The sequence below is a fragment of the Triturus cristatus genome, chromosome 6 (genome assembly GCF_964204655.1).
Source record: "Triturus cristatus chromosome 6, aTriCri1.1, whole genome shotgun sequence".
In the NCBI taxonomy this organism is placed as follows: Eukaryota; Metazoa; Chordata; class Amphibia; order Caudata; family Salamandridae; genus Triturus; species Triturus cristatus.
Window position 1 is genome coordinate 1,332,165,518 of NC_140589.1, and position 21,029 is coordinate 1,332,186,546.

Genomic DNA, 21,029 nt, shown 5'->3' on the forward strand with positions numbered 1-21,029 from the left:
CAATCGATATAATCTACAAACGATATTACTACTTCGATATTTCATACTTCGATATTTTACTGAACACAAAATAAACGATATTACTTACCTCGATATTCTACACTTCGATATTAATGTTATATCGATATTTTTACTTCGATATTAGTGTTGTTCGATATAAAATTTTCGATATTATGTCTATTTACCCTTTAAAAGCACCCTATATATTTGTACAACTTTATGCAAACCTACGGTGCACTTCAGTTAACAAAAATGACCAAAGATTCCTTAGATTTTCAAATGTGAGCTTTTTGCCATAGGAATGAAAACTTGCTTCCTTGATGTCACATACTGGAGGCAGAGAAGCACACAGTGGATTATGCCTGCTCTTTGTTATGATGCACTCATCCATGCACTGAAAGCTGTCTCTCTTGCATTGCTACCAATCATAAGCACCCACAAAAAGAAGCAAGAGTGTTTCTGTGCCCAGCATTATGGAACCTCTTGCCTGGTGAGTTACCAGAAAATATAAATGAATACTGCATATTTTGACCCAAATTGGTGTTTACTGTCATTGAGCATAAATAGTTTTTGACTGAGGATCTGGTAGGCAGTTTTTGAAGCTTTCTGGTATGAATGCATGCCTTGTTAGAATAAGGAGTATCTAGCAATATTATCTTTCATAGACAAGTGGACTACTCAAGCGTGAGCTACCAAGGAGTCAGGTACCAAACAATTAACTGGTCACATTGTTTCATAGTAAGTAATAGACATTCTTCATGTAGAAAGGGTTTATGTTCCGTTTTGGTCAACTCGAAAGAAAAGATCTCATTCCTTCTTGGAAGAGCCTGCTGACAATGGTAAGCTGCTGCCTATGTGGGTACAAACAGGACTCAGTAATCCACATATTATGTGCATGCACAGGGCTCTTAGAACACAGAAGAAAGCTTCTTAAATCAGCCTTCTTAAAAATCAGTAAGTGTGCACTTGTAGGCAAGTCATAATTTGCTGGGTCAGTGGAGATTCCATCACCCTGGCATGGCAGGGGGCTAAATATCTTTGCTAGGTGCAAAAATCGTTTGGCGACCCATCTCATTAAGGGCCAGAAGAAAGCATCACTTTACATGTCAAACGCCCAAGATTGGCCAAGACTTAAAACCTAATAGTGGTGGTAACAAAGATGGTGTCGACATGACGGACACAGCGAGCATCATCTGCACCTGCATAAGAACCTTTGAACTTTAATACATTTTTTAGGGATCTAATTTTGCAGGTTTTAATGCCTAGCTGGCAAAAGACACAAACCTAGAAAATTCCAATATTGGCACTTACTCAAATTGACATAATTGACATACACAAAGCACTTACATTTTTTATGTAGCTGTTAGATTTTACCTCTAGAAATGTTAAACTAATTTGCAAAATAATTTTTAAATCATATATCTCTGCCGTTTTTTATATTGTAATGGTTTTAATTAATCATCAATAAAGTGGGTTTACTGTAGGTTAGTGCACTGATTACAAAGTAATTTTGCCCAGCTTTTTGCAGAGTCTCAGGAGTGAGTATTCCCAGAGCCCCACGAGATCCCCAATAAGTTCTGCAGATATTTTTACGCTTTTCATCTTGTCCTTGTGAAGCCATCTTGTGATCCAGATGAGCACAGGGAAGCCTTTGTTGTGAAGTTGTTGAACAATTGTTTGTAGGTTGGTTGCCAGAATGCCAGCAGTTTTTAGGTAGTTCACCTTGTGCTTTTTAGCAGGTAGAAAGGGAACTCTCTGTTAAGATATGAAGAGGCCCAATCGCTTATTCCTGGGCGAGTGAATCACCAGGCTCTGTAATTAAAAGTTTTGTGGCAAATTGTCTTGAAGCCAATGCTGAGGATTCCAGCTTCGCTGTAATCAAGCCACCTCCTGAAGACTACTAGAAGCAACTTTGTGGTGTCACTAGGAGTTTCCTTCAAGATTCTCAATTGGCAAATGCCTCACTTTGGGCCTGATTTCGATCTTGGACGGCGCCTTACTCTGTCACAATGGTAATGAATATCCTGTCCGCCGATATATAAATCCCATTATATCCTATGGGATGTATATTTTGGTGGACAGGATGTCCGTCACTGTTGTGAAGGAGGAACTCGTCCGCTGACATTTAAATCATGCCCTTTGAGACTAACTAGTTATGGAATGAAGCACAGTTCACCCTCAACAGTTATACAGACTGTAGGCTTGATTCTTCGGGCGAGTGCCAAGGAGAGTGGAGAATGTTTACAACAGTGGGAGATGACCAAGATTATCAGGTGAAAGCATGATAATCACTTGGCCAGCATTCATCCATGAATTCAGGTGTAGGAGGCAGTCCAAAACCTCTTGATGGCAAACGCACTCTATTGTTGTGTGGTGGGTACCTGGGAGCTCTAGCCTTATATCACTTAGCCAATGTCATACCTACTATGGATTTGAATTGGTTTTGCCATGTAGATTCTAAATAGAGTTGCCAAAAAGACTGATCCCAGAGGCATACCGCAGTAGATATTGATGAAAGAGTAGCCAGTTTGGACGTGTGTCAGAACCATGCAGGCATTTTTTCAACATGCCTTTTCAACGTTGTCCGACCCACGAACGTGGCTTTACAACATGTTCCTTTACCACGCAAGTTGTTACATCGACTTGCCTCAGGGACTTGCCTCAGGGAAAGAATTGGAGCTGGAATAGTATATTTTACACTTTCAACTCCAGTCTGTGCAACAGTAGGGAAAGTGCTGGACTTGAAGTCCAACATCAATCCAACAAGTCTTCCCTTAAGGCAAGTCATTGTAGCAACTAGCGGGGTAAAGGAATGTGTTGTAAAGGCGCATCCGTAGCTCGGACCTCGTTGTCAAGGCGCAGCATGGTTCGAGCTGCGGTAAAAAGGCTGTTTCTCATCCAGTTTGACATGTAGATATAGTTGGTGATGCCGTGGCTAACCTTTTCGCAGCGTTCTCATTGTTCCCCTTGGAGCACTTCAGAAGACACAGTAGACAATAAACTACATCAATAACTGCAGATAAATCAAGAATTAAGTTGCAAGCATGAACTTGACCTCTGATTGGCAACAACTCCTCCCAATTCTCCATTAGCCCCGAGATAGGTCTGTAGACAGGACATCTGGGTCTCCATTTAGGAACCCTAAGATCGTGCTGTGATGATAACGTGTTTGAACTCCAGTTGATGATGCTGCAGGCTAGCAGGTGAAGGTCAGATATGGAAATGGATATTGAACAAAGGCATTAGGGGATGTACTGTTGAGATACCTGGACTAGGAGTCAGAGAAACAGGCCTCATCCAGCTTTTAGTGCCAGAAAGGTGCTCCACTTCGCTAGCCATGCTGAGGAGGATCAGGGAAAGGTCCAACCATAAATAAGGATGGAGGCGTACACTGAAAACAGTAAGTTGGGGCAGTAGCCTCAGTGTGTTTCAGAATATACTCAGGGAAGCCCTCAGACCCAATCACACTTTGTGTGTAGGAGTTGAAACAGTCATTGGCCCAGATTTTGAGGTCCTCGAGAAGGCAATAGTGAATTGATAGCTACAGAAGTTGCTGACGTAGGTCACTGAGCTTAGACAGGTAAGACATGTGGGAACTACTTGCTTGAAAGAATCAGAGCAAGGCCAATGGATCTCCTTACAGATGATTGCCTCAACCATCAAAGACAATCAGTAGCGCTCTGCCACTCCTAACTGTGTGATCACATATCTAGATAGAATTTCGTTGCTAGGTAGCAGGGGATAGGCACTGTTTTGTAAGACCATTGGCCTTATTGTTGGGCAACCTTCCTACTTCCAGGGGAGAGACAGAGGTCATGATCTCTCTCAGCCCAGTAGGGGTCACCTACATATGGAGAGATCTCCCACCACTGGGGATCTCACTGCTGTGAAGATACCACTGCAACAGTGGTTTCCTTCCCAGAAGTTTGTCAAGTGGACTCCATGGTTAAAGGGCCCACTCAGCAAACGTTTTTGTTAAAAAAAAGTCCAGTTCAAAATCTGAACAAAAATGAAATGGTCCGACATGGATGGAGCATTTTCCCTGTGCATGGGAGCCATTTAGCATGTTTCCTGCCTGTTTATGTCACACCTTCGAAGTCAGATACTGCCAGTGAAAATTAGGGACAGTCGTCGCTCCCTCAATGACACATTTACGCAGGGGTCCTGAGTCGAACGGACTGCTGGGTTAGTGGTTACTCCAACCAACAGAGGCAGTAGAGGCTCGGCCAACAGTGGGCCACATATTTCACTGATTCAAACAGAGCGGGCAACCAAAGGTTTGGCGGAGTAGAAGTATAGCTACTTTCCTGCATTCTTACAGCTCAGCCAAACCACAAAAGGCCCTACATGTTGGTTATACTATAGATGTTGCTGACCTTGGTTACAGCAAATCAGTAGTTTAGCAGTGCCCTTTAAAGATCAGTATTTGCTTGTAGAAGCAAGAGATGGTCCTAAATGAAATGGAAGGAGAAGGGGCTGGGCTCCCATGTTTAGCCTGTGAAATAAGATTGACATGCCACCAGGAGTAAAGAGGGAGGACATGTACAATCTGGATGTTCTCAGAACGGGTAAGCTAGCCAGAGTCGTACTGTAAAATTGCAGGTGGAAAGTGGCAATTACAGCCATCAAGCCAGGCATAAATGATCAATAACGGTGGGCTATATGCCTGTGTGAGGAGGGACTCAATGGGTGTCTGTGCTTGCAGTGATGGAGTAGAGGTTCTTGAGAGAGCTGGTGATTCCAAAGCTTTAGAACTTCTTTTAATGCATAATCTTCAACATACTGCGGCAGCAGAAACTCCAAAATAATCATCGGTCATCATCAGATTGTGGTTGTATCCTGAATCATCACCTTTATGTAATCATAACGACGCATCGCGAGTATTTGGCAATTGATTATAATCAATAGCAAAGTTGGTGCTTGACAGCTTGGGATCCTGGGAAGGGAGGCTGGGTACAGAAGGTAGGATGGGAATAAAGGCGTTTTTTTCAGTGCTGCGTTATACCCACAGATAGCGACTGGCGAAGATAGTCTTTGGGTTGTGATCATGATATAGATATTGAAGCTTTCCTTCTGTCTTTAAATCTTCTGAAGAAGAGATTAGTGTGGCATACATGGAACAATCTCGCTAGATCAATGTATAATAATGAGTGAAGGGTGCAGGGTAACAGATGGACTAATAGTGGGCCCTTGAAGATGGTACTTTGTCATCTGGCCTTTGAAGATGGTATTTTGTCAAGCACCGAAAGAGGTAATGTGCAAGTGTCCTGCCTGGTAGTTATGCCATCACAAAAAGTTGACAGGTTCATAGGTGAGAGGCTAATTTAAATGGCTTGCTGCCAGCATAATGGAAGGCCCCTCAACCAACAAAGGGGGCCTAGCGAGTATCACGTTTATGATACTGCGTTATTCTTTTGATTGTCACCATTTTTCTTTTCCAATAAAAACATCATGTTTCTCTACTAATATTAACATTATCTTCCCTATATTCTACTGAACAGTGTTGTCAGTTTCTGTGATATTATTGGCAAAATTATTCAGAGAGCGGGACGTGGTGAAAAAAATGTAAGATAGAAAGGCACCAAAAATGAAGATGTTATAAGCACGTACAAAAAATAATTAGATAGTTGGTAGGGTAGTTGAGTGGCAGAAGAAACAGTCATGGAGTAGGCAGGATAAAGCTAGGCAGAATATTAATTGAAGTGTAGAGCTGAAACAAACTATACATTAAATGGATATTATGTCAAATTTACTTTAATGCTCTTGCATAATATTTACTTTACCCTATCTGAATTCCTCTGTGTGCAACTTCTTTTACCCATCTAACTCCAAGGCATCGTAAAATATGAATCTGGAAGTCGATTCTTCGCCCAAGCAGTTCCAAAGGATCAATGACTATATCATCCTCGCCTAGCGGTCTAAAATATATAACAGAATAATCATACTGAGTGTTACATGAATTAGTAAATGAGTTCAAAATAGGAAATCTTACTTCAACAAGGAGTAATGGTAATATGAGACAAATAACAAGCACATAATATAAAAAAATGATTTACCATTGAGTAAGATCATACTTTCTTTGCGCTAATGTGATGGTGATAAAGTAACAGTGCAAGCACCCAGAAGGGGTGATGGCAGGAAACACAACATTGCCTGTTATTTGGAGTTGAAAATGTGTCGGGCCCTGAGGCAGGGTGGTGCAGAAAGGAGGACAATGCCAAGGATGGAGATCAAAGGAAGTGTGTTTTGGAAAGGAACAGAAATTAAGGAACAGGGTCCGGGATTGGGAGAGGAGGAAGAAGGACTCAAAAGAGAGCAAGGGAAATGGAGGCAGAGTACGAGAACATTTGGTAACAAGCATTGGCAACGCCAATAGGTCTCACGTGTGAAAGATTTAGGCTTTGCCAATGTCTTTTAACCAGGTTGTGCCTGCATTCAGCATGGCTAAAAGCTAGAACAGCAAAGAGTAGAGTGGTGTAGAGTAGAGTGGATTAGGGTGAAGTGGAGTGGCATGGAGTGGCATAGAGTAGCATGGAGTGGAGTAGAGTTGTGCAGAGTAGAGTGGCAAAGGGTGGAGTGGCATAGAGTGGAGTGGCCCAGAAGGGAGTGGCATAGAGAGGAGTGGAGTACTATATATTGACATACAGTCGAGTGGCATATAGTACAGGAGCGTAGAGCAGATTGGCACAAAGAGGAGTAGAGTGGCATAGACTGGCACAGAGTAAAAAGGCGCAGAGTAGAGTGGTGTACAGATGATTGGCATTGAGTGATGAGGTGTAGAGTAGAGTTTCGTAGAGTTTTGTAGAGTGGAGTGGCGTGGAGTGCCATAGAGCAGCATTGTGTGGAGTGGAGTGGAATAGAATGGAGTGGGGTAGAGTAGAGTAGAGTGGTGTTGAGCAGAGTGGCGTAGAATGGAGTTGGGTGGAGTGCAGTGGAATGGAGTGTAGTGTCATAGAGTGGCATAGATTAAACTGGTACTGAGTGGAGTGGCATAGAATATAATGGCATAGAGCAGTGTAGAATAGAGTGACACAGAGTGGAGTGAAGTAGAGTGCCGTGGCGTACAGCGGAATAGTGTGGGGCAGAGTTGAGTGGCATAGAGTGGGGTGGAGTGGCATAAAGTGGCATAGAGTGGCGTAGAGTGGAGTGGGGTGGGGTAGAGTGGCATTGTGTGGAGTGGAGTGGTGTTGAGTGGAGTGGAGTGGTGTGAGTGGTGTAGAGCAGAGTGGACTGGTGTAGCATGGAATGGTCTGGTGTAGACTAGAGTGGTGTAGAGTAAAGTGGAGTTGAGTGAAATCGAGTAACATAGAGTACAGAGATCAGAGTGAAAGTGACAAGATGCACACCTTCATATTTACAAATCCGTTTTTCCCAAATGCTCGAAGGCAACATTGCATGCGTGCAGATAGGTGCCCCGCCCTGCCCCAACAGCGCAAATGAAATCTTTCAACTTATGTGGAGCAACATTGCGTTCCATCCACCTGTCACACAGTCAATCAAGTATTTTTCAAAAGACTTCATTATCATTTTGACCATCAATTTTGATCCAACTTTTATTCCATTTCAACGATTGTTCATTGCTCTTTTCATTCATATAAAAGGCTGCGTGTGTCCCAATTTTTCAAAATACTGCAGATTTGCGTATCCAGGCCTTTTTCTGTAGCACTTAGGTGTACACAATTCATCCTGGACAGCTATGTTCGCTATGACCCAATGCATTTCGGGCTGGTCAGCCCTTCGAAAGAGGTAGCATACATTTAAATGAAAACCACTATTAATATTTGTGACATACAGACATGCGACTTATTCTATGATCTACAAACCTATTTTGCAAACTGTAGTCCATGCAAGTAAGGTGCGAAAAAACAATACGTAGACTCCCATAACTAATCATACCCAACTGTTAACTTCCCCCACATTATAAATGAAAACCTTCACAAACAATGTCAACCTAAACAACCACCTGCACAACTTCCCACCACCTATTGTGTGCAAAATAGAGCCCCCATAGTGGCCTCATATTCTCAAACCCATAATTTTCGTCTGTACCTACTTCTGTGAAACTCTATTACTAGCGGTTGAACCGGCTGATCTCCTTCTCTTACCACCATGTCAACGCACAAAAAACAAGCCTATGCTTGTGATTCCCATAGGACCCACTTGTTTGCAAACCTCTATATGCATTCAAATTCTAAACCTGCCTCTAATTACCGCTTGGAACGTTCATTCTTAAAAAATACAAATCCGACTCACCTTTTTAAAACACCCATCCTCCATGCATAAACTCCAACAATGTACATATTCTATGTGAACTCTATCCACTGTTTTAATTAAATAGTTGTTATAAAATGTCAATGTCAATAAAACACCAAATAAAGACGATGTTCGCAAGTTTTAAGTTCTTCATCATAGACTTTTAGCGAACTAGCAAACTGGATGTATCCTGGCAGCCCTTTATATGCAGGGCCGGACTGGGAACAGAAACCGGCCCTGGCAAACTGCTCAGCTGGCCTCCCTTGGGGTGAGGGGGAGTGCATTTTGCGAGGGCCTGTTTCGGCCGATTTTGTTACAGGGGTCCGATATTGCCGACCCCCGGTAACAAAAACGGCCCCCCAGGGGCCAAAAACCATCCCCCACCCTAGCGGCCTACCGTGGAAATGCCCGGTGCCCTCTATGGCCAGTCCAGCCCTGTTTATATGGTATTATTCCTTGTTACTTTCAGCCCTGTTTGTCCGCTTATTCTTCTTGGGTGCAAACTGTACAGAGGGGCAACATTAATTCAATATCAGTGTGAAAGTGGCAGGATGTACACCTTCCTATCCGTTTTTCCCAAATGCTCGAAGGCAACACTATATGCCTGCAAACAGGCGATGTGCCCTGCCTCATCAGCGCAAATTAAATCTGTCAACTCATGTGGAGCAACATTACGTTCAATCCACCTGACGCACAGCCAATCAAGGACTGTTAAAAAAATGTCATTATCATTTGACCACCAAAGGAAGTTAACGGTTGGGTTTGATTAGTTATGGAGTCTACATATTGTTTTTTTCACACCTTACACAAATGGACTACAGTTTTGAAAATAGGTTTGTAGATCATAGATAAAGTTGCATGTCTGAATGTCACTAATATTAATAGTGGTTTTAATTTAAATTGATAGCTTCCCCTGACTAAGGGCTGGCCAACCCAAATTGCATTGGGTCATAGTGAACATAGCTGTCCAGGATTTGTACACCCACGTAATATAGAAAAGGGCCCGGATCGGCATATCTGCAGCATTTTGAAAAATTGGGAAACATGCAGCCTTTTATATGAATGGAAAGAGCAATGAGCAAATGTTGAATCAGAATAAAAGTTGGATCAAAATGGATTAAAATTGAAGGTCAAATGATAATGAAGTCTTTTGAACAGTACTTGATTGGCTGTGCAACAGGTGGATGGAACATAATGCTGCTTCACATAAGATTTCATTTGCGCTGTTGGGGCAGGGCACAGCGCCTGTCTGCACGCATACAGTGTTGCCTTCAAGCATTTGGGAAAAACTGATTGGTAAATACCAAGGTATGCATCCTGTCACTTTCACACTGATATTAAATTAATGTTGTGCCTCTGGACAGTTTGTACCCAAGAAGACTAAGCAGACAAAAACAGCTGAAAGTAACAACGAATAATATCATATAAAGGACTGCCTGGAAACATCCAATTCACGAGTTTGCTAAAAGTCTACGACGAAGAACTTAAGACTTGCGAACATCATCTTTATTTGGTGTTTAATTGAAATTGAAATTGTATTGTTGTATGATGCAACCACGAATTCCCCTACCTCGCATGCCTAAACAACGTGGTCTGAATAACGACTGCGTCTTAATCACACATTCCTTTACCACAACTTTTTGTGCTAAAGGCATGTATGATAAAGGGACATGTGTGGCTAATGTCGCCAACCACTCCAGGCACTGCCCAGCCCCGTCCCAGCCCTAAAAACTGCTCGCCCTCCCCTAAGCCCTAAAATCTACCCCGACTAGCCATTCCCCTCCTCCTGCCCTGAGGCCTAATAACCTAACCCAATTAAAAAAACTACCCCAACACTCCACCAGCCCTAAAAACTACTGCAACCCTCAGCCCTGAAAACTAGCCCCAAACCCAGCCCTGAAAACTACCCTCAAACCTCTGTCCCTGAAAACTAGCCACAAAACCCTCAGCCCTGAAAACTTCCTCTAACCCCCAGCCTTGAAGACTTGCCCTGAACACCCCCAACCCACAGAACTACCCCGACCCACCCCAGCCCAGAAAACTACCCCAACCCCCAGCCCATAAAACTAACCCAACCCACAAAACTACCCCTGACCTAAACACAGCCCACAACTACCACGACCCACCCCCAGGCCACAAAACAACCCCAACCAACCCCCAGCCCATGAAACTACCCCTGATCCCCCAGCCCACAGAAGCACCCTGACCCACAACCCAGCCCCACTTACCTCACTTCGGATCTCTCCGTGCTTCCGCCTATTGCAGCCCGCAGTCCACAAAACATCAGGACCCACAAAACATCCCCAACCCACCCTCAGCCCACAAATTAACCTAGACTCACCCCCCAGCCCACAAAAAATTATGGACCCACCCCCCAGCACACAAAATCCCAGCCCACCCCAGCCCACAAAATATTTTGAACCCACCCACAGCCCACAAAACATTCCTGACTCACCCCCCCCAGCCCACAACACAACCTGAGCCACACCCCAGCCCACAAAAGTACCCCGACGTCCCCCAGCCCCACTTACCTCACCTCTCCCACGCACATGTGTGGTTAAGGCATATGCGTGGTTAAGGCATGCGTGGCAGGGCTTGCAGAGTCGGAACATTCGTGGTTTAGACTGCGGTGTTCCGACTGTTTCCCAAATGTTATAACAACTCTTTCATTGAAACAGTGGATAGAGTTCACATAGAATAATGTAAATTGTTGGAGTTTATGCATGGAGGGTGGGTGTTTTAAGAAGCTAACGCAATGGTGAGTGGGATTTGTATTTTTTAAGAATGAAAGTTCTGATTGGTAATTAAAGCCAGGTGTAAAGTTTGAATGCATATAGAGGGTTGCAAATTGTTGGAGCTTATAGGACTCAGGAGGCACTAGTTTGTTTTCTGTGCATGTGCATGGTGGTGTGAGAAGAAGATCAACCGGTTCAACCGCAAGTAATTGTGTTTAACAGAAGCAGGTACAGACGAAAAATTATGGGCTTGAGAATATGAGGCCACTATGGGGGGCTCTATTTTGCACACAATTGGTGGTGGGAAGTTGCACATGGGGTGGTTTTGGTTGACGTTGTTTGTAAAGGTTTTCATTCATAATGTAGAGGAAGCTAACGGTTGGGTTTGATTAGTTACGGGAGTCTACGTATTGTTTTTTTCGCACCTTACATGCATGGACTACAGTTTGCAACATAGGTTTGTCGATCATAGATTAAGTTGCATGTCTGAATGTCACAAATATTAATAGTGGTTTTAGTTTATAGCTACCCCTAATGAAGGGCAGACCAGCCCAAAATGCACTGGGTCATAGTGAACATAGCTGTCCAGGATGAATTGTGTACACCCATGTGCCACATGAAAAGGCCCTGATAGGCATATCGGTAGCATTTTGAAAAATTGGGAAACATGCAGCCCTTTATATGAATGAAAAGAGCAATGAGAAATTGTTGAAACTGAATAAAAGTTGGATCAAAATGGATTAAAATTGATGGTCAAAATGATAATGAAGTCTTTGAACAGTACTTGATTGGCTGTGCCACAGGTGGATGGAACGTAATGTCGCTCCACATAAGTTAATAGAGTACAGAGAGGCATAGAATAGAGTGGCGTAGAGAAGATTTGCCTAAAGTGGTGTAGAGTGAAGTAGCATAGCGTGCTGTAAGGTGGCATTGTGTGGAGTGGAGTGGCATAGAGTCATTTGGTATGGAGTGGCATAGATTAGAGTGCCGTACAGTAGAGTGATGTGGAATGGCATGGAATGTTGTAGAATGTCATAGAGTGGAGTGGTGCAGATTGCACTGGGGTGAAGTGGAGTGGCATACAGTGGAGTGGCATACCATAAAGTGGAGTGGTGTGGAGCTGATTTGAAGGCATAAAGTAGAGTGGAGTGGTGTAGAGTAGAGTGGAGTGATGCATAGTTGAGTGGGGTGGGGTAGAGTTGAGTGGCAAACTGTAGAGTAGAGTGAGTAGAATGGTTTAAAGTAGAGTGGCGTAGAGTAAAGTGGAGTAGATCAGAGTGGCATTGGGTGAAGTGGCATAGGGTGGTGTAGAGTGGAGTGGCATAGAGTAGAGGGATAAAGTGCCATAGAGTGGCATTGTGTGGAGTAGAGTGGCAAAGAGTAGAGTGGAGTGGTATAGAGTAGAGTGGATTGGTGTAGAGTAGAGTGGCATAGAGTAGAGTGGCATGGAGGGAAGTGGCATAGAGTGGAGAGGTACAGAGTGGAGTGACGTAGAGTGGACTGGTGTGGCATAGAGTGGAGGGAAGTGGCGAAGAGTGGCCTAGATTTGAGTGGGGTAGAGTGGATTGGAGTGGCCTAGAGTGGCGCAGAGTAGAGTGACGTAGAATGGGAATGTGGAGAGTGGTGTAGAGTGGCGTGGAGTGCCGTAGAGTTAAGTAGCATAGACTAGAGAGTGGCATAGATTAGTACAGGTGTGGGTGTAAGTAACAGAAGCTGCAGATAGGGTGATGGCAACTTAAATTGAAAGCCATATGCCTGTGTTAAAAGTAGGAAAGCACATTGCACATCCAGGAATATTATTGAAGTGCTTATAAAATAAAAAAATAGTGAGTTGCAAAAAGACAAGGAAGAAAGATGAGGAATAACACATGTATTTGGTCCATTCTCCAGGGAAGAGCTAACACAAGGCAGGAAGGAAGGCCATGGAAGCCAAGCAATCAAAATATTACAAATAGGAATAAATGAGAGTGACTATGAAAACAACTAATTGTATGCTGTTCGCAGGTTTGTAAGACCACTGAAAAGTGAACAATACATCTTGCAGCACAGTGCATGCGCTGTATAGACATGACCTAGAAAAGTGGCAGAATGAAATGGAACTATTCTAAGGACAAGGAAAGGAGAGGAGGAGGAGTGCAGACCAGGAGCAAGTGGGTAAAGGAAAAGTACCATAGCTATGTCGGGAGGAGGAGTACATATTAATGTCAGATTAACTTTTTTATTCATGTAAACAATTTTTCTTCCCATCCCTATGAAGAAAGTAGTGGATACATAACAAATCTACTAAACTGTTCACTTCTAGTTAAGCTCTCTTTTTACCTTGTGGATACTTCATCACAGCACAAATTAGATTTCAGGTGACCAATAAGTTGATTGTGGCATTGCGTAACTTTTCAGCATACACCTACCAAGCAGCCTCCAACCAGATTTTTTATCCTACATAATTCTTGCATGAGGCTACCCAACAGTAATTTTCTGTCTTACTCTTCCTTTTTCAGTTTGGATTCGCCAGTGTAACTTACTAATGCTGCTAATGTTTTTTTTCCTTTCCATCCATTATTCTTCATTTAGAATTTTTAGTCTGAATTAATGTACCCGAAGACAGACCCTTTCTTTGCACTAAAAAGAATCACATTTTCCTGTGATGTGCATTAAAACTAAAATGGGCTTCTATGTCTCTTCCTAATACATATCCCTATTAAAAAGGACGCATACTGCTCTATTAAAATTATATGCAATTCTTTTTTTCTTCAAATTAAATCTTTTATTGCAAGCATATGGCCACACAGGCTATATGTTTTCCATAAAGAGAGATGGTGGTATGTTTTTATTATTTCATTTTTGTGACACATGCTTGCAATAAAAAAATAATAAACTATATATATCCACCCTCATATATAAACCAACTTTTTTAGAAGAAATTAGACTCATGCACTTGGATGCGTCAATGACAAGGGGGAGAGGGAGTGGAAGAGAGGCAGGCAGAGGACGTTGCAGAGGTGATACAAAGTCTTCAAAAGTACAAGGAAAACCAGAAGCTCTAAACGAAAGGAGACAGCACACTCTGAGAGACCGGACAAAGAAAAAATGAATGATAGGGAAGATTGTAATCTGATTGTCAATCTTTCCAATTATTTACTAAAGGACAACGAGAAGTTACTGTTGAATAAAGGACTCTCTTTTTGTCCTGAAACACATTTCAACTATGTGGACACTAAAATTGACGTATACAACTACATAAGGAAATGGAAATTGACTAAAAGTCATGCAAATAAACAACTTGGGACCCTAATAACAATGGCAGAGACAGAGAAGAAAAAGAAACAATTAACAATTGAACAAATACCAGATCTGAAAATTATGTTCGATCTGATGTATAATCTCCATGAAGATGGGCTCAAGTAATAGAGCAGTTTAAGGCGGAAACAGATGTAGACGCAGAGGAGGCCCTGGATCTTCTGTTAACTTAGTCACAACTACCGGATCCCAGCTTGGCAGGTGGTCCGGACAGAGAGGGTTCATGCACCCCCCTCCTTCTCCCTCCCTCCCACCCGACCACTCAGCTACTCTCTTGGATGCCATTTGGCTCCCTTCCTCCCTCCTCCCTGCCCAGGGACACACTAAATCAACATTACCTTGATTGAACCTTAAGAGCCTGTCCCAGTGACACAAGTTGGAATAAAGCGGCTAAGTTTGTGGTTACCAGTTAGTAGGGAGGGAAGAGTTGCGGGTGGGATGACGAGGGTGGGTGTTGGGGTAAGAAACTGAAGATATGCGGAGATATGAGATGAGCTGTTCCGAACAAATTATTGCGGTTACAATGGTGTCATGGACTACTAGCTTACGTACTAAATACTTGTACATAACAGTGCAATGTCACAAAAGCACCCAATAAGATGTACACAAAATCTGAACGCTCACATGTAACCATGAATGAAACTCTATCTTAAATCATGATGTGTATCCCAAACTTCTAATTAAATTGTGTTAAAAAAATTGTTTTAAATCTCTATGAAGATAAAATGACAGAAGGGGATATATTGCAAGAACTGACAATAGAAACAGACGAACACAGTTTCAGTAAGTTCCAAAGAAAATCTAAATACTGTCCTAACCTTTCCCCAGGCAATAAGTTTGATATGTTCTCTGGCGCAATAACAAGAGAATTGGACAAAATAACCAAATCTAGACAACAAAGAAGTGAGATTAGCTTTGAAGGAACTAACAGACAATGACCAACTAATAATCAAGCCCGCAGACAAAGGAGGCAATATAGTCCTCCAAAACAGAAGTGACTATATGCAGGAAGCTTGCAGGCAACTGAATGATCAAGAGAAGTATTCTAAGTTACCATCAAATCCAATCAACCGGATAGTTATAGAACTGGAGAATAAGCTGGATAAATGGGAAAATTTAAAATTAATCAAGAAGGAAGAACATCTATTTCTACTAAAAGAACAGCCTGTAATGCCAACGATATACTTACTGTCGAAAATTCACAAAACTCTGGTCAACCGCTTTGTTAGACCAATCGTCTCGTCGTGCGAATCAATCTACGAGAACATGTCAACATATGTGGACTCGTGCTTAGCACCCATTGCACAGAGCCTCAGCTCCTACATTAAAGACACTGGAGACTTTTTACGTATCTTATCTGAAATGGATTGGAATAATAATTATAAAATGGCTACGATTGATGTCGTCTCCCTCTATACTTCAATCGAACACAAAATAGGCTTGCAGGCGCGCCACTATTTTTTTAAACAAAGAGGTGTAGGTGAACTAGAACACTCAAAAAAGCTCTTGAAGATGATTGAAATGTGTTTGACAAACAATGTCTTTTTATTCAACCATGAACTATTTCATCAAAAATGTGGGACAGCCATGGGCATTTCATTTTCTCCAAACTACGCCAATATCACAATGGAATGGTGGGAGAAACAAATGGCGTGGGGTCCAGACAATCACAAAGAACTCAACCAAAGTATAATATGGGTCAGATATATTGACAACCTTTTTATAATTTGGGCTGGGAGTATAGAAGATTTTATGGATTACTTCAACAGATTGAATGAGAACAACATTGGCATGTTCTTTACCTGCACCATTAGCCCATCCAAAATAGACATTTTGGATTCACATATTTTTGTGGAAAATGGTGCAATACAAACAACGCTATTCAGGAAGAAGACAGCAACAAACAGCATGCTACATGGAGAAAGTTTTTATCCTAAGTCCCTATTAAAGAGCATTCCCTATAGAGAACTAATAAGAATGCGTTGGAATTGCTCGAAGGATGAAGATGCAGAATTTCAGTACTATGAAACAATAATGAGGATGAAAAAAAGAGGATACAAACAGAAAGATCTGACCACAAGCCTGGAAAGAGTGAGAACAAAAACTCGTGCTGAAACTCTAATTCCGAAAAAGAAAGTCACTGAAAGGAAAAATCAAGAAGCACCAAGACTAATCCTGACTTATAGCAAACAGAGCCAAAAAATAATCAATGCAATACAAAAACAATGGCATTTGATCAGTAAGGACCCAGATGCACAAGTTACTTACCTTTTGTAACAATATATCTGATAGATTTCTTACCTTAGAATTACCCCCAGGCGTCAGAATGGATCCGGAAAGTTTTCGTCAGCATTACCCCTGCGCGTCGGTAGGCATCATCGTGTGGCTCCACGTGCGTCGTTGGCACTGGGATGACGTTGCTGGAGCTCCTTAGATGCGCCCACGCACGCTGACGTCAGTTCTGTACATGACTTTCCGCACCAGGAACACAGAGCCATGCAAGAAACTGACCACTGGTGCCAAGAAACTAGGGCCCTGAAAGGGAAGACCTTAAACCAAGGATCAGTTCGCAGAACGGGGAGGATGGGTGGGGCGGTAAGGAATCTATCACTATTAATGTTTCTTACAGATATATCGTTACTGAAGGTAAGTAACTTGTTCATCTGAAAGAAACACGTAGTGATAGATTCCTTACCTTAGAATACCCCAGCAATACCAACCGCGGTGGTGGGTCTGGGATCCAAGATCACACCAGAAAGTCCTGGAGAATAGAACGGCCAAAGAAGCCGTCTCTCCGGACTTGGCTATCCAGGCAGTAATGCTTGGTAAATGTGTGCAGCGAGGCCCACGTAGCTGCCTGACAGATGTAATGCATGGGAAATCCCTGTCCCAAAGCAGTAGTGGCTGCCGTCGCCCTGGTAGAATGGGCGCGTAGCCCCACCGGAGGCTCCTTTTTAGCCAAAGAATAACAAGACTTAATGCAAAGAGCGACCCACCGAGAGATGGTCTACTTGTGCACGGCCCGACCTTTCTTGGCGCCCACTTAGCCAGCAAAGAGTTGGTCATCCACCTGGAACTGTTGTGTGCGGCTGAGGTAGAATGAGAGCACATGTTTTGGGTCCAGACGGTGGAGCCTCTCTTCCTCTTTTGAAGGATGCGGAGACAGAAAGAAGGTGGGCAAAGTGATGGTCTGCCCAAAATGAAAGGCAGTGACTACCTTTGGCAGAAAAGATAGACGAGTCCTTAGAGAGAAAAGGAGATTTAGAAGAAAGAGCCTGGAGCTCACTCACTCTTCTGGCAGAGGTGAAGGTAACCAGGAAAGCAGTCTTTAAAGTGAGAAGACGAAGAGGACAGTTGTGAAGTGGCACAAAGGGAGCACACATCAGATAGGTCAGAACCTAGTTCAAGTTCCACTGAGGCATTATGAAAGGAACAGGAGGGAAAAGATGAATAATGCCTTTGAAGAATCTATTTACAACAGTGGACTTGAAAAGGGAAGGCTGAATTGGAAGCCGTAAAAAGGCTGAAATGGCCGAGAGAGAGCCCTTAACAGTGCCCAGAGCAGAGCCCTGCTGGGCCAAAGAAAGGAGAAATAGGAGGATCTCTGAAAGAGGGGCAGAAAGGGATCCACAGCCTTTGCTGTGCACCATGCCACAAATTTATTCCACCTGCAGTCGTATATCATTTTAGTGGAGGGACACCTGGCTGCCAAGATAACATCACACACTTCCGGAGGGAGGTCAAAAGACATCAACTGCCGCCGCTCAATCTCCACACAAGGAGGTGGAGGCTGGACAGGTTCGGTTGGAGAACCCTCCCCTGCTGCTGCGACAGAAGATCCTCCCGAAGAGGCAGTCGGAGCGGGGGATCGATCGCCATGCTGAGTACCTCGGGATACCATACTCTTCGAGCCCAGTCCGGAGCCACAAGAATGACTTGGGGCCGCTCGCGCTTGATCTTCTTCAGCACTCTGGGTCGAAGTTGTATAGGTGGAAAGGCGTATAGTAGACCGCAACGAAAAGCTTTGCCTAGCGAGTGCTACCTTGGAAATTCCACCGTGCAGAACTGATGACATTGCACGTTCTCTTCGGTGGCGAAACGATCTAACCAAGGCTCTCCCCACTGCTGAAAGAGACCTTGCGCCACATCCGAGTTCAGACGCCATTCGTGATCCATCATGCACCGGCGGCTGAGTTTGTCCACCCTGGCGTTCAGAGAACCTGCCAGATGTTGAACCACCAGGGACATGCCCTGATGTTCCAGCCATGTCCAGAGGCGCAGAGCCTCCTGACAGAGGGTCCATGACCCCACCCCGCCTTGTTTGTTGCAGTACCACATGGCGGTGTTGTTGTCTGTGAACACCTGCACTACTCTCCCCACGACAGAGGCAAAGAATGCTTTCAGTGCAAGTCGGATCGCCCGAAGCTCCAGAAGGTTGATATGGAGCCGCGACTCCGCCGGAGACCAGAGGCCTCTGATCTCCACCTCTCTCATGTGGCTGCCCCATCCCAGAAGGGACGCGTCCGTCACAACTGTGTGTTCCGGTTGGGGAAGGGAGAGAGATCTGCCATTGACCCAGTCGCGATTCGTGAGCCACCACTGCAATTGTCGTGCAGTGCCCTCTGAGATCTGGACGTGGTCGGACAGGTTGCCCTGATGCTGTGTCCACTGGAACTTCAGGTCCCACTGCAGAACCCGCATAGGCCATCTGGCATGATCCACTAGCAGGATGCAGGAGTCCATCAGGCCCAGTAGCCAGAGGGTCATCCTGACCAAAACCCGGGATAGAGGCTGAAAGATCGGAATCATAGCCTGAATATCCTGGACTCGCTGCTCGGGAAGATAAACCCAAAACCGCGCCGAGTCCAGAACCGCACCGATGAAGAGGAGCTTTTGAGAGGGGATCAGGTGCAACTTCGGCACGTCAATGGAAAACCCCAGCAAATGCAGGAGGTCGGCCGTGGTCTGGAGGTGGGAGACAACTGCTTGAGGCAAGCCCGTCTTCAACAGCCAGTCGTCGAGATAGGGAAAGACTGGAACCCCTAATCGGTGCAGATGAGCTGCGACCACCGCCATTACTTTCGTGAACACCCGAGGGGCGCTGGTTAGGCCGAAGGGGAGCATGGTAAACTGAAAGTGCTGTTGGCCTACCGTGAACCGCAGGTAACGTCGGTGGCCTGGCAGGACGGGGATGTGGAAATGTGAGTCCTGGAAGTCCTAGCTACCATCCAGTCTCCAGGGTCGAGGGCAGACAAGACCTGAGCTAGCGTCTACATCTTGAACTTCTCCTTCCGGAGGAAGCGGTTGACGTTCCTTGAGGTCCAAGATAGGACAAAGGCCCTTGTCCTTCTTGGGGACCAGAAAGTAGTGGGAATAACAACCACAACCTACTTCTGGCCCAGAAACGCGCTCAATGGCCCCCTTGGCCAAAAGGGCCATGACTTCCTGATGAAGAAGAGCAAGATGGCCCCCGACATGTGGTGGTACTGAGGTGGCATGGCTGGAGGGGTAGTCTCGAAGGGGAGGGAGTAGCCCCTTCTGACAATTTGCAGCACCCACTTGTCCGAAGTGATGTTGCGCCAGTGGGGAAGGTGATTGCGAATTCTGCCACCCACTGGTGTTTGATGGCCCTGAAATACCAGACTAGGAAGGCTTTGCAGTGGATGCTGCGGGGCTGGTGGTGGACTGACCCGCCCGCTGGCCCCCCGAACCGCCTCGATGGTTCCCACGTCCGCGGCCGTGATGTTGTTGTTGCTGCGCCGGCCTGTGGCCCTGCAAACATAGTGGGGCACCCCTTCCTTGGCCACGAAAGGAACGAAAAGCAGAAGGCGGAGGAGGCCGAGTGGCCGACAGGCCCAAGGACTTGGCAGTAGCCCGTGAGTTCTTAAAGCGCTCCAACGCTCTATCTGCCTTATTGCCAAAAAGGCAAATGCCATCAAAGGGCATGTCCATGAGAGTGTTCTGGACATCCCCCGAGAAGCCAGTTGTTCTCAGCCAGGCGTGGCGCCTAAGCTCCAACGTTGTAGAAATCGCCCTGCCCAATGAGTTGGCGGTGTGAAGCCTACAACCGATGGTGAACTTAGCTGTGTCTCTCCCAGCAGCAATAGCTTGGGCGAGTAATGTCTGGGCCTCCTCCGGACAGCTAGGCAGCACCTGCCCAACCGTGTCCCACACAGAGTGGGAATAACGGCCCAAGAGGCATGCAGTGTTCACCGACCGCAGCCCTAAGCTGGCAGATGTAAACAGCTTCTTGCCAGGCTGCTCCAGCTTCTTGGATTCCCTATCTGGAGGTGCAGAAGGGAATGCGCTCTGGGAAGGGTAGGAGGAGACAGCATGCCAAGGTCAGGTGAGGTGTCAAGACCACTGGCCTCCCCCAAATTCTCTGACCAGTCTGGGTCATAAGCACAGTCTTGTGCGAGAGGGTCCTCAAACCCATCCCAGCCTTCCCCTTCCTCTGAAGTCTGTGAAACAGGCTGAAAATACAGAGGACGGACATAGGGGAAAAATGGCCCCATCGTTGTCGGAATTGGCGCCTAGCGGCGCCGATCCGGCACGTGTCCGGTTCAGGGCTGAAACTGGGGACGACGCCGTCCCAAGGAGTGGGTGATGTCGGAGGTGGTGCAGGTGGGGTCGCGTCGGTGGAGGCGTTATAAGGTCAACCGGCATTGACCGGGGTCCGATCCCGGATCCCAGAGGGTCTTGCGGCACCGGAGCCGGAGCCACCGGCGATGGAAGGACAGGACC

General features: G+C 45.0%; 1 protein-coding gene across 1 annotated transcript in view; it reads right to left on the reverse strand.

Annotated features, from left to right (window-relative positions):
• LOC146821397 (kinesin-like protein KIF28) overlaps window positions 1-21,029 on the reverse strand; it is a 777,435-nt gene that overhangs the window by 360,537 nt on the left and 395,869 nt on the right. The window contains exon 23 of the mRNA XM_085609842.1: window positions 5,784-5,918. Coding sequence (XP_085465968.1) covers window positions 5,784-5,918 — 135 coding nt within the window. The remainder of the gene's footprint in view (window positions 1-5,783; window positions 5,919-21,029) is intronic.